General features: G+C 44.2%; 1 protein-coding gene across 4 annotated transcripts in view; it reads left to right on the top strand.

Moving 5' to 3' along the window:
* Window positions 1-13,228, top strand: part of myo7aa (myosin VIIAa) — a 29,258-nt gene that overhangs the window by 1,721 nt on the left and 14,309 nt on the right. For 3 of the 4 annotated variants that reach the window (XM_062386457.1, XM_062386456.1, XM_062386455.1), the window contains exons 2-18: window positions 5,109-5,222; window positions 6,007-6,159; window positions 6,997-7,181; window positions 7,356-7,477; window positions 7,712-7,854; window positions 8,138-8,251; window positions 8,461-8,529; window positions 8,768-8,852; window positions 9,028-9,104; window positions 9,354-9,473; window positions 9,784-9,926; window positions 10,164-10,374; window positions 10,463-10,598; window positions 10,968-11,074; window positions 11,930-12,067; window positions 12,296-12,454; window positions 12,542-12,634. In XM_062386457.1, coding sequence (XP_062242441.1) covers window positions 5,109-5,222; window positions 6,007-6,159; window positions 6,997-7,181; window positions 7,356-7,477; window positions 7,712-7,854; window positions 8,138-8,251; window positions 8,461-8,529; window positions 8,768-8,852; window positions 9,028-9,104; window positions 9,354-9,473; window positions 9,784-9,926; window positions 10,164-10,374; window positions 10,463-10,598; window positions 10,968-11,074; window positions 11,930-12,067; window positions 12,296-12,454; window positions 12,542-12,634 — 2,169 coding nt within the window. Of the gene's footprint in view, window positions 1-3,888; window positions 4,004-5,108; window positions 5,223-6,006; window positions 6,160-6,996; window positions 7,182-7,355; window positions 7,478-7,711; window positions 7,855-8,137; window positions 8,252-8,460; window positions 8,530-8,767; window positions 8,853-9,027; window positions 9,105-9,353; window positions 9,474-9,783; window positions 9,927-10,163; window positions 10,375-10,462; window positions 10,599-10,967; window positions 11,075-11,929; window positions 12,068-12,295; window positions 12,455-12,541; window positions 12,635-13,228 lie in introns of all 4 variants that reach the window. The other variant, XM_062386454.1, reaches the window with a different exon arrangement.

Genomic DNA, 13,228 nt, shown 5'->3' with positions numbered 1-13,228 from the left:
GATAAAAAGAGTCTGTAGTTTGCTGACCACCAGTAGGGAGCAGACTGGGACCAGCAGGGAGCAGACTGGGACCTGCAGACAGACTCTGTGCTCAGTGGTGAGCTGTCCTCTGCAGTGTCCTCTTACACCCTGCACACAGCTTGTGTTACTTGTAGTAAACCTTTTACACACTGAGAAACCAGATACTGCAGCTGTGACATGGGGCGAGCGATACAGACTCAACTGGAAACACAGAGTCACACACCAGTCACAACATTTTTCAAGCATATTTGTTAAATGCCACACAAATCATTTTTAAAGTAATAATCAATTAATCAGGTGGGAGGAAAAAGGATAATCAATAATCACTTCCTGATATGACAGAGTGTATTTTAAAAGCAGCTGTGATATTGTTACAGAAACAATGTTCTGCACTGAACCACCATGTGACCTCAGTGGAGCACTAAGCTTCCAAAGGGCCACATATTTCCACCAGGAGCCGGTGGAGACCAAAAACAAAGAGGCGGCACTTTGGAACGAGATGAGTCGTGACCCCAAACATTATGAACTCGTGACCCAGTAACGGTTACGTAGCCGGCATGATTCTCGTGGTTGTAGTTTTCATGATAACAGCGAGCTGCACCAATGAGATATTACACTGGAGGATTGTGGGTAGTGTAGTACTTCTAGACGACGCTGTTGAGCTTTAATAACTCACAGAAACATCAGCACATATTCTTTCTAAGTCAACTGCTTTCTAACATATCCACTTGTAAAGAGAACATTACTTTGATGTTGAGTTTCAGGGTTTACAGAGATGACGTGTCGAGGTTGTCTTTAGCTTTCTGTCCTCTGAGCAGTTTGTTCCCTCCTCACACAGGAGTGACACTCGCTGCCGTAAGTGAATCCTTGGTTCATGTCGGGCCTGAATTATTAACCTGAGCAGAGAGATGATGGGGACACACACCCGTCCACCACAGGCTGCGTGGACGTGACATCAGCACTAACACACACCACAGCCCGTTGGTGCTCAGTGAGGAGCAGCCGGGGAGAATCTGTCCTGTTTATCAGATGTTCAGCATTCAAGTGTTGAGCATCATGAAGTCTGAGGTCTACACATTCAGAGATTATTCTATGGTTTCTATTGAAATCTAGGCTGCTTGGTTGCTGAAGTCATTACTAGAGAATGGCAGCTTATGAACATTTGATATTTTATAATGTATATACAAACACTACCAGTCTCTGGTGGCCCTCAGAAGGATAATTTGTTTAAACAATTTGAAAAGCATATTTAACAGTTCAGTTCATTGTTGTGATATAAAGATGAAGAGAGGAGTTGTGTGTTCTCCTCAAACCGTGTCACTCCATGGAGCTGAAAACAAGCCCCACTATTGGCTGGATTTGTGGGTCATGAACATGAATTCCCTCACGACCGTCTGCATCGGCCTTCGGTGTCTGGTTGTTTGGCCTGAAGGGATTCATTGATCTGTTAAATGAAAAACACAGTCTCTGAAAACAAAGTGAAATCCACTGATGGAGATCAAACTCTGAACTCGTCTCTCACTTCATCAGATTCCAGCTCACATGTGATGAGAGCGTCTGACTCCTGCTTGTGTGTGTTGCTCTGAACAACATGACAACAATGACCACACAGTGGACTCACACACATGCTTTAGGGGCCTAGACGCTGCTCCTGCACTTTGAATGTGGTGATTTCAAACATTGCACAACTGCATTATGGGTAATATCTTATCACACCAGTGCCGTATCCAGTCTAACAGGATGTCTCCTTTAGGGAGTGAATGGACCCAGTGGGCCCCCACAGAGGATGTGGTCTCTGAGGGTTTTGGAGGTTTGACCTTTCACCTCTGCTCTGTTTGGTGGGAGCCAGTCCTTTGTGCTGAGGGTTGTCAGTCAGTTGTCGCTCTGCCTCCATATCTGCAGTGTGTAGGCTGCTGCCTGTCACACCACGTGTTGTTGGTGACTGGTCTCTGGAGAGTAACAAGGCTCCATGAAGGTTTGCCACTTGCCCCCTGCTGTGGTAAACTGAAGCTGCATTATTACCTCAGGCAAGGAGGTTATGTGTTCATCTGCATTTGTTTGTTTTGTTTGTCTGTTAGTTTCCAGAACAGGAAGATTTCCATGAAACTTGGTGGAAGGGTGAGTCTAAAGAGTTTGGAGTGGATCCGGGTCAGGGGGGCGGGGTTTGTTTTTCAACATTACACAGAACAATTCATGGATCTTGACGAAAAGAATGAGACATATTTAGGGAACTGATATTTATGAGTGTGTTCTATTTGGAGGTCCAAATAAAAACCTGTCTGGAGTGGAGTGTGGGCGGAGGTGGGCGCTCTCTGAGGGGATCCTCCAGGTGCTTGTACTGTGGCTGCAGATCATGAAATATCTCCTCATGAACTCTGTCCTCTGACCTCACAGAAGATATGAATGTTTATACCTTTTATTCATCATATAACAGGAACTGTATGTTTTAGTTTTCTTTGGAGTAATGTGGAGGAAACATTGAGAAATGCTATTTGGCTTCAGTGTTGTCTTGTTGTCACTCTCCTCTGAGCGAAGAGGAATTCAGATGATGGATGATCGGATGAAAAGTTAAAGAGATGAAGAAGAAGAACGAGTGAGCACAAGAAGAAAAGAGGAGACGAAAAGACGGACACCAAACAGATCATCCGTGTTAAATTATTCAACTCGTGGCTTCTGATAGTTTGCCACCGTGTGTGTGTGTGTGTGTGTGTGTGTGTGTGGTGACAGGTGCTTGGTGGTGTAATGTTCAGGCTCAGTTTGCCAGACGGAGAATTTACTTAATTAACCTAACATCTACAATATGCAACACACACTCAAACAATGAGTTAGTCACACACACACACACACACACAACCAGAAGTCACATGTGGCCCAATAACTGGATGATGATGGTTGATGGGAATGTCATCTTTTCTGTGTTATTAGATTTGAGGGATGAAACCTCACCGGAGCAAAGCCGTCAGTCTCAGCTGTCAATCAGGAAGTTTCACCACATTTTCAAAGCATCAAATAATTAATTCAATCCAAACTCATCAGGAACATGCAGACGTGTGAGAAGAACAACCTCAGATATCAGGAATCAACTTTGAGATAAAATGTTCCACATGGCGTTTAACTTTCTAGGTATGGTCCATGCTCCATACGCTAACATGGAGGAGACTTGGTTTATGATCCATACCGCAGCCAGCCACCAGGGGGCAATCAGGAAGCTTTGTAGTGATATTTATCTATAACAGAAATCAGAAACAGAAATCCAACACCTGACGAGGAAGTGACATCTTGCTGCCATGGGCGACAGGGGAGGTTGTGTTTTAACAAAGTGGGACGGAGAGAGAGAGAGAGAGAGAGAGAGAAAGAGAGAGAGAGCAGGAGGCACTGACCTGCACCAGGAGGCTGTGGACCAGATACTCTTCATTTCATCAGACAGTTCAAACTGGACAGGACACATGGAGAAGGTTCCAGAGCAGGGAGCTGTTCACTGGGAACCAGTCAGACGGTCACATGTCTGATATCAGACGGCTCTGATCTGTTTTTTAAGATCACTTTTTTTCTAGATGAACCCAGGAAAGAGAAACAGGTGACGTGTGACTGATCTGCTGGAATCGAACCTGTGATGAAGTGAAGCCGCTGAACCATGAAGATTTGGAGCGTTTCAGTGCTTTGACTGACAGATTCCCTCTGAGGAACTAACCTGAGTCGTGGTTTGATGTTACACATGGATACTGGAAGCTGCCCACACGTGTGCATTAAGATGACACAGAGGAAATAAGACAAACATCAGATTTCACATGTTCCCACCTGTAGCTGTGGATATTTGATTCATGTCAGAGTGACGCCTGGGGTCAGACGCTGTGTGAGTCTGTTGTGTGTAGTGAAGATGTTCAGGCGTCGGGACTACGTGGAGCTGTATGAGCAGGACCAGGCCAAATGGGCTCTGATCCGCAACGTGAACACTGCCACCAAACAGAGCACCCTGCTGCCGGTACGCTGCTCACTGTGTGTTACATGACTCACAACTACATGTCTGTACTCAGTGGGATACTCCTGACGTAGAACATGTGTGTGTCATACTTCAAATACTGTGTGTGTGTGTGTTTGTGAGTGTGTTTTTGTTTGTGTGTGAAGGAGAGCATGCAGAGCTTTGTTATCTCATATTACATAACTGGGTATTTAAATAATTACACCAGTCACAAAACATAATTACATATCTGAAAACTGTGTTTAATGTATGTGTGTGTGTGTGTGTGTGTGTGTTTGTGTGTGGGTGTCTCAGCGTGTTAAGCCCGATGAGGCAAATTGTGATTTGTGAATATGGATAATACAAATATGACTTGATCGATTTGGTTAAAGTTCAGGAGATTTTATGAACTTGTTACAGAATAAGTTTGGAGACCTGTTGTTTGTGAGCTGCTGTTCTGAAGCCTCCACTTGGATCAGCACCATCTTGAAACCAGATGTAACCATATTTGGATGAGTGGGGGTGGAGCTTCTTAGGAAACTGTGACGTAATTAGTAATTTACTCATCGACTTCTATAGAAACTGACTTCTTTTAAACCAGTGCCCTCTACTGGTAATTTCAGAGAATACAGGTTTCAGACGCTTCACTTCCCAGAGTCTCCATCCATCGTTAAATGAATTTATTGGCACTAACCTTCCTCTGCTCTTCACATCAGACTCTTCCTCTCCGGTCCAGACAGGAAGAGTCTGATGGTCCTGGTTCACTTCACCCTTTTCACACTGCACCATTTATTTAAAAGCCAGAATTGATTTATGAACCCCTGCTGAGTATTAATGCTCCAGTAAACACAGTAAAGGAGGTAAAGGTCAACTCAGCGGATGAGGTTCTATTTAACAGACTCCAGTTCAAAAGGTCCCCACGGCTCCACACTGCATTAAGCCTGGTATCGATGCAGTGACATGGATTAATCACGGCTCTGATGGTAAAATAAACCTTACATTATAAATCTTTCATGTAGCCGGTTCCTCTCTGCATCTGAGTTCTCAAGTGAAGGTGCTGGTTCTTCTTTCTCAAATGGTTTTAATCCTGACACTTCTGAGGTTTAATCCTTGATTTCTTCTTCTCCAGGGCGACTATGTCTGGTTGGACCAGAAGACCGGTCGAGAGTTCGAGGTGCCGATCGGTGCCGTGGTCAAACTCTGTGACTCAGGACAGATCCAGGTGCTGGACGATGAGGGAAATGTAAGTAATCAAACATTTGACCTGTTACTGAAAAACACAACATTTCAAAATAACTGTATAAACTACGTTCGGACAATAGTGCCAGTGTCTGATAGAAGGTGCAGCACATACACACTCTGTGAAGGAACGGGATAAAAGGTAATCTGTAGACATAATGCTGCCCACTTCCTGATTAGTGACAGTGAAAATATGAGGCTTTAACCCCTTACTGCCTGAATTAATTTCCAATTATGTAAATACAATTTTATTGGTGTTTTTGCCTGTCATGCAGAAGCTAAATTAAGTGGAGATTGTTAATTTTGGTATGTAGATTATTATATTGATGCTGCTTTTGCTTGAAATTTTATAAAAATATATGTTTCTGTACAATCATTATGTTCCATCATAACAGTTGTTCAAATACAGCTTAATACCTCAAAATAACTTTGCTGCACAGTCCCATGGTGCTAGTATGTATTTTCCAGTCCGACCACTAGATGGTGGCAGAGTACTTCCAATACCTTTCTTGGTATGTGTAGTATTTGCACCATCAGGCACAATCGTCACCTCGGGGGCATTAAGACCGGAATGGGGTTTGAGGCAAATTTGTGACATTCGTCTACAAAGGGTTAAAAACAGATCTTCATTGAAACCAGATCCCGATTGTTCAGCTGCCCTCAAAAGTCCCGAGATGACGTTTTCAAGACGTTGCGATAAAGAACCTTTTGTGCTTATTTGCTGTATTGGATAAAGAGTGTCCTCAAACCAGTGTGCCCATGTGTGTATATCCTCTGTTACCCTTCAGGAGCACTGGATCTCCCCCCAGAATGCCAGCAACATTAAACCAATGCACCCGACCTCCATCCACGGGGTGGAGGACATGATCCGGCTGGGAGACCTCAACGAAGCTGGAATTCTGCGGAACCTGCTCATCAGATACAGAGAAAAACTCATATACGTGAGTGTGTTGATATACCCAGAATGCACTGCGTTCTGCATTTACACCTGTGTCTTATGAAGATAATTAGCATGATGTTTAAAACATTCAGTTAATTAAAAATAGATAGCTTGACCCTTTAAGGACTATCTGAACTTTTCAAACCTTTACCCAGAACTTCACTGACCTTCACTGACACTCTTCTCTCAAGAACCCAGATTTCACAGACTTCTACCTTTGGTTGCTTTTCTTTTCTTTTCTCATCTCAGTCTCTTGCTTCTCACTTCCCTGTTTATGTCACACTTCCTTCCTCCTTCCTCACTTCCTACTTCCTGTTTCCTGTGAAGACAAACTGTGGTGGCAGGGTAAGTCAGCTCCTGGACGTCGAGCATGACCGGAGAGAGATCCGACCTCAGCTGGGAAATAATGCATGATGTGTTTAGAGCACATATTTATTAATGCAACAGCTGCATGGCCTCAAAAACAGAGATCTTCAGTTTTTAGCTGAATCTCTAACCTGCATGAACTCTGCATGTCTCATAAACATAAATCACGGTGCTATTGAATGTAAAAACTGTGAGAACGTCTGAATGTGAGGGACTCGGAGCTCACCTCTGCAGCCTGAGTGCATGTTGATTTCATTTCAACATGGCCGTCTGTTCTCCCGTGGCGAACTCTGATACCTTCTCATTGTGGTCCTGCAACATCTGAGCTCCGAGGCCAGTATGTCACCCCCCCCCCTCCACCCCCCCCCCCCCCCCGCTGTCCAGTCACATCACTGGCTCAGAAATCGGTTTAACAGCAGCAGTAAGTTTGAAACAATGAACCTCCACGTGTGTGTCCTTCCTGTGTGTGCAGACGTACACCGGCTCCATCCTGGTGGCCGTCAACCCGTATCAGCTGCTGCCCATCTACACCGCCGACCAGATCCGCCTCTACACCAACAAGAAGATCGGAGAGTTGCCGCCTCACATCTTTGCCATCGCAGACAACTGCTACTTCAACATGCAGAGGAACAACCGCGACCAGTGCTGCATCATCAGGTGGGAAAGAGTTCGGTCCCAAGACTTTGGTTAACAGTGAAACATCTCAACAAATATCACGTGTGTTATTGTTTATTTTGGTTGTGTGTGTGTGTGTGTGTATGTGTGTATGTGTGTGCGTGTGTGTGTGTGTGTGTGTGTGTGTGTGTGTGTGTGTGTGTGTGTGTGTGATAGTGGTGAGTCTGGAGCAGGGAAGACAGAAAGCACCAAGCTGATCCTTCAGTTCCTGGCAGCCATCAGTGGTCAACACTCCTGGATAGAGCAACAGGTCCTAGAGGCCAACCCTATACTAGAAGGTACGCACGCACACACACACACACACACACACACACACACACACACACACACACACATTTTTTTAGATTAGATTCAACTTTATTGTCATTGCACAGTACAAGTACTTATACAACGAAATGCAGTTTAGCGTCTAACCAGAAGTGCAGAAGTATAGTCTCTGGAGAAGGTGTGTGCTGGGGGGGGGGGTATATAGTTAAAAGTAACCAGGTGTCTTTCCCTTGTCTCTCTTGCAGCTTTTGGAAATGCTAAAACTATCCGCAATGACAACTCGTCTCGTTTTGGAAAGTACATCGACATCCACTTCAACAAGAGAGGAGCCATCGAAGGAGCCAAGATAGAACAGTACCTGCTGGAGAAGTCCAGAGTGTGTCGACAGGTACGACACACAACTGTCTACACACGTCTGGGTGAACCAGGGATCGACTGGGACTTTATGTACCAAATAAAGTGTTATACTAAACTGTAAATTATACTTCATATGTTAATATATTATCAGGTATATTGTATGAATAATACACGTTTTATATAAATAAATAAATGTATATATTTCAGAAGCTATGGAGGATCAGTTTTGAATTCACATTGACCCTTGTTGTCATTGGTGTGAATCTTTCACTGTGACATGAGGTGTGGTTGTTTCCCTGATCTCCTCTGTGAAGGCCTTCGACGAGAGGAACTACCACATCTTCTACTGCATGTTGAGAGGGATGAGCGCGGAGGAGAAGAAGAAGCTGGGCCTGAGCAAAGCTACAGACTACACCTACCTGACCACGGTGAGTGAGGCTCCTGTCACAGGTTCACGACCCGTCTGTTCCATGTCACTGCAGCTGGAACCTGAGACCGTTTGAAGAGTGGCCTCAGAGGATTGAATCTGCTTCAAACTCTTCATCTTTACATCGACCTCACGGAGAGAAAACACCCCCGACTGAAGGTCAAAGGTCAAAGGTCAAAGTGACGCCTCTGTGTTTTCTGCTCTCTGAAGGGAAAGTGCACAGTGTGTGACGGTCGAGACGACTTGAAGGAATACTCCAACATCCGCTCGGCCATGAAGGTACACAACCACACACACATATGTTAAATACACACTGACACAAACCACACACACATATGTTAAATACACACTGATACAAACCGAACACACTGATGTTAAATACACACTGATACAAACCACTTTCTAATCAGAGATCTGTTTTGGTATCGAGCTGAATCAGGAACCAGATCCTGTTTGATTTTCAGGAAAGTGGAAAGTGATGATTTCTCAGAACCGACACGTTTCTCTTGTTCTGCAGGTTCTGATGTTCACAGACAAAGAGAACGGGGAGATCTCTAAACTGCTGGCTGCTATTCTACACATGGGAAACCTCCGATATGAAGGTAACGTGTCAGAAAGTTTCTGCTGCTTGTTTCTACGTCCGTGTGAAAACTTCTAAGTCTTGTTACATTTCTACTGGGATTAGAGGAACTCACCCTCTTTAATAGCTTCAGGTTGTTTTTTTCTTCTTTTGCTCCTTTATAACATCTTGTTTACTGTATGACCTTTGACCTGCAGCTCGGACATACGACAACCTGGACGCCTGCGAGGTCGTCCGATGTCCTCACCTCACCACTGCTGCTACGCTGCTGGAGGTAACACACACACACACACACACACACACGCACACACACACACACACACACACACAAACACACACACACACCTCAGCTGTTTATGTGTGTCACTGTCAGGTTCTTCCATATGAGCACCAGCGGGATGAAGGATGGACTCAAACCTTCTGATACACCTCATACTCTCTCTCTCCTTGTGTGTGTGTGTGTGTGTGTGTGTGTGTGTGTGTGTGTGTGCATGTGTGTGTGTATGTGTGTGTGTGTGTTCAGGTGGACAGTAAGGACCTGATGAACTGTATCACCAGTCGGACTCTGATCACCAGAGGAGAGACCGTCTCCACACCTCTCAGTATCGAACAAGCTCTGGACGTACGAGACGCTTTCGTGAAGGTGAAACAAATAATTAAATCATTATTAATATTTGTTAATGAACTCATCAGTTTAAAGCCTGAAACTCAACACAATATCATGTACGACCTTAAATATGAGAGATATAGATAAAAATAATCAGATTATTTAATCATTTACACAGTGTGTGTCCTTTAAAACCAACAAAACAAACAACTATGTTTAAATCTTTGTTTACAATAATGTTTTCTGGAAAAGAGACTTCTCTCCACATTATTGCCACTTTGTGGTGTGATTGACTAGCATGTGTGTGTGTTTGTGTGTGTGTGTGTGTGTGTGTGTCTGTGCGCAGGGTATCTATGGACGTTTGTTTGTGTGGATTGTGGAGAAGATCAACGCCGCCATCTACAAGCCTCCATCATCACAGCCCAAATATATCAGACGCTCCATCGGACTCCTGGACATCTTCGGCTTTGAGAACTTTACTGTCAACAGGTAAAACACACACACACACACACACACACTAACACACACACACTAACACACAGAAAGAGAGAGATTAGCTCAGATTGATTTTCTTTTTCACCTCCTGTCGCTCTGAGGAACCAGAGTTGAACTCGTACTAAAGCTGCAGCTTCTCTCTCAGTTCCAGTCAAACTGAAAGGTCTTCTTCTCCCCTTCCTCTGAACCTGAGGAGTTTGATCTTTTTCTCATCTCTTCTTCCTCCTGCAGCTTCGAGCAGCTTTGCATCAACTTTGCCAACGAGAACCTGCAGCAGTTCTTCGTGCGTCACGTCTTCAAGCTGGAGCAGGAGGAGTACAACCTGGAGAACATCAACTGGCAGCACATCGAGTTCACCGACAACCAGGACGCCCTGGACATGATCGCCATCAAACCCATGAACATCATCTCGCTCATCGACGAGGAGAGCAAGTTCCCCAAGGTCCAGTGAACACGCCGAGCAGCTGGAGGATTCTACAGAGCAGAACAATCACATGAATGTGTTTTCTCTGTGGTTGTGTCTCCTGCAGGGCACCGACACCACCATGTTGAACAAACTGAACTTTCAGCACAAGCTCCACGCAAACTACATCCCTCCAAAGAACAACTACGAGACTCAGTTTGGAATCCAGCACTTTGCAGGAGTGGTTTTCTACGAGACGAGAGGTCAGTGTCATGTCCTGCTCACCAGGAAGGGACCAGTGGGTTCTACTGGGAAGGGGTGGGAGCTCGCTGAGTGGAAGGAGTGGACGGACACTCGGATGAACCGTGTGTCCGTCATCGTGTCTCATGTTTCTGAAACAGCTGCAGAGAAAAGTCTTCTTCTCTGTTCTTCTTTCCATAAAGAAATGTTCTCCTGATGTAACTGATGCTGCAGCACAGCCACACTCTCCTCTCCAAGGAGCCGCCATCTTGGTTAACAGTCGCTCCTCGCCATCGTCACAGTGTTCAGACACGTAGTTCACATAACGTCACTGTGTGTGTGTGTGTGTCTGTTTGTGTGTGTCTGTTTGTGTTTGTGTGTGTGTCCTACAGGCTTCCTGGAAAAGAACAGAGACACTTTATACGGAGACATCATCCAGCTGGTTCACTCGTCCAAGAACAAGTTCATCAAGCAAATCTTCCAGGCTGACGTCGCCATGGTAAAGGATGATGCACACACACACACACACACACACACACACACACACACACACACACACACACACACACACACACATCATTTCAGTGACTAATTCCATTTTATATTTAGCACAGATAAAAATAAAATACGTAGAAAAAGTTAAATCATATACAGTAAAGGAGGGGACAGAATAACAAGTGAGCTTTACTATATATATGTTATATACTATATATTCAAGCTAACTAATCCACCTATTAAGAGTGTTTGTGCTAAGCTAGGCTAACTGTACATCCTGTTACCAGTGTTTTTTCTGAAACTAAGATAAAGTTTCCAGAGTTAATTTGTGTAATTAGCTGATAAAACGGATATTAAGGGTTGAACATTTACATGAGTATTTATACATGGTTCCATTGGTACTTTGTCTTTATTATTATCATGATGTTAATACTTCCAATGAGAAAACAGATATTTTTCATTCAAATGAACTAAACACAATAAATTATCACATTTGAGAAGCTGGAATAAGTGAATACTCAACATTTCTGCTTTAAAAGTATCTGGTAGTGAATTGATTGACTTATCAATTAATGGACTAATAATAATATTCCATCTTCGAGACACAGTTATTATTTCTGTTCTTTTGATTCACGTTCAAGTCCGAATCTGCAACGTCAGCAAGAACACGACTTTATATTGAGGACGGGGGAAAACGTTTAGTGTCACAGCTCAGGAAGAGACAAAGAGAGTTCCTCATTGTCTCTGACACTTTCTACTCGGTGTGTGTGTGTGTGTGTGTGTGTATTTGTGTGTGTGTGTGTGTGTGTGTGTGTGTGTGTGTGTGTGTGTGTGTGTTTGTGTGTTTGTGTGTGTGCAGGGAGCAGAGACCAGGAAGCGCTCGCCCACTCTGAGCAGTCAGTTTAAAAGATCCCTGGAGCTGCTGATGAGGACTCTGAGCGTCTGTCAACCGTTCTTCGTTCGCTGCATCAAACCCAACGAATACAAGAAATCCATGGTGAGTATCTGAGCTCACTGTAATACTTCACTTTCTAAGGATTGAGAGTAAAACCTCTTTGTGAACAGCGGTCAAGGTCGTACTGTGATCCTTCCCAACAGAAGAAATATCAGTGCAACAATATGAAAACATTTTAAACCCATTTAAAACCTACTAGCTCTCATGTATTAATGTTTTCTGATAATACAAGTACAAATGTAACTCCTGTGTGTGTGTGTGTGTGTGTAGTTATTTGACAGGGATCTGTGTGTGCGTCAGCTGAGGTACTCGGGTATGATGGAGACCATTCGTATCCGTCGAGCAGGATATCCCATCCGCTACACCTTCGTGGAATTTGTCGATCGCTACAGGGTCCTCATGCCCGGAGTCAAACCGGCGTATAAACAGGTACAGTGTGACCACAGGTGTGTGTGTGTGTGTGTGTGTTTGTGAGTCCTGTCAGTGTCATCCTGTCGTTGTGTGTCTGTCCATCAGGAGGACCTGAGGGGAACGTGTCACAGGATCGCGGTGGCGGTGCTCGGCCGAGACGACGACTGGCAGATGGGAAAGACAAAGATCTTCCTCAAGGTACTTGACATTAAATTATTACTTATTATAACGTGACGTGATCTCTTGAACAACACGTTTAAACAATAAGATCTTTGGGCACCAGAAAATAAAACCTGTCCCACAGAAGAATCCACAAACCCACACAGACTGTGATCTGCTCTTTGCTGTCAGAGCAAATATCAGAGAGAAAGTAAAGAAAAACAACTTTCACAGTTTAAAGTTGTTTCCCTCGTTTCTCATTTGCTCAATAAAAGTAATAATGTAGTTAAAAGTATGATTTTAATAAGTGAAGCGCTGCTGTCATTGTTTCCAGTTCACATCTCTGCTGATAGGAAGTACTGTGTTTTGGTTTCCAGCTCTGTGCGTCTGTGTGTGTGTGTCTGTGTGTGGGTTTGTGTGTGTTTTTTTTTCTAATCTTTAAAACCTTGACTATGCACTACAAGTCTGTAAGTTTGTGTGAATGTGTAGTTGTGTGGCTGTGTGTGTGTGTGTCGGTTTCCCGCCATGTGAGGGCAGATGTCATCCTAAGGTCAGAGGTCGCTGGTAAGGCACATCCGTCAGCGTGTTGTGTCATTTCTTTCCTCTGAGGTGAAATGGAAACCAGAGCTCAGC

The sequence above is a fragment of the Platichthys flesus genome, chromosome 4 (assembly GCF_949316205.1).
Source record: "Platichthys flesus chromosome 4, fPlaFle2.1, whole genome shotgun sequence".
Taxonomy (NCBI): Eukaryota; Metazoa; Chordata; class Actinopteri; order Pleuronectiformes; family Pleuronectidae; genus Platichthys; species Platichthys flesus.
Note: the sequence above shows the minus strand (reverse complement) of the source record. Positions and strands in the feature narration are given on the sequence as shown.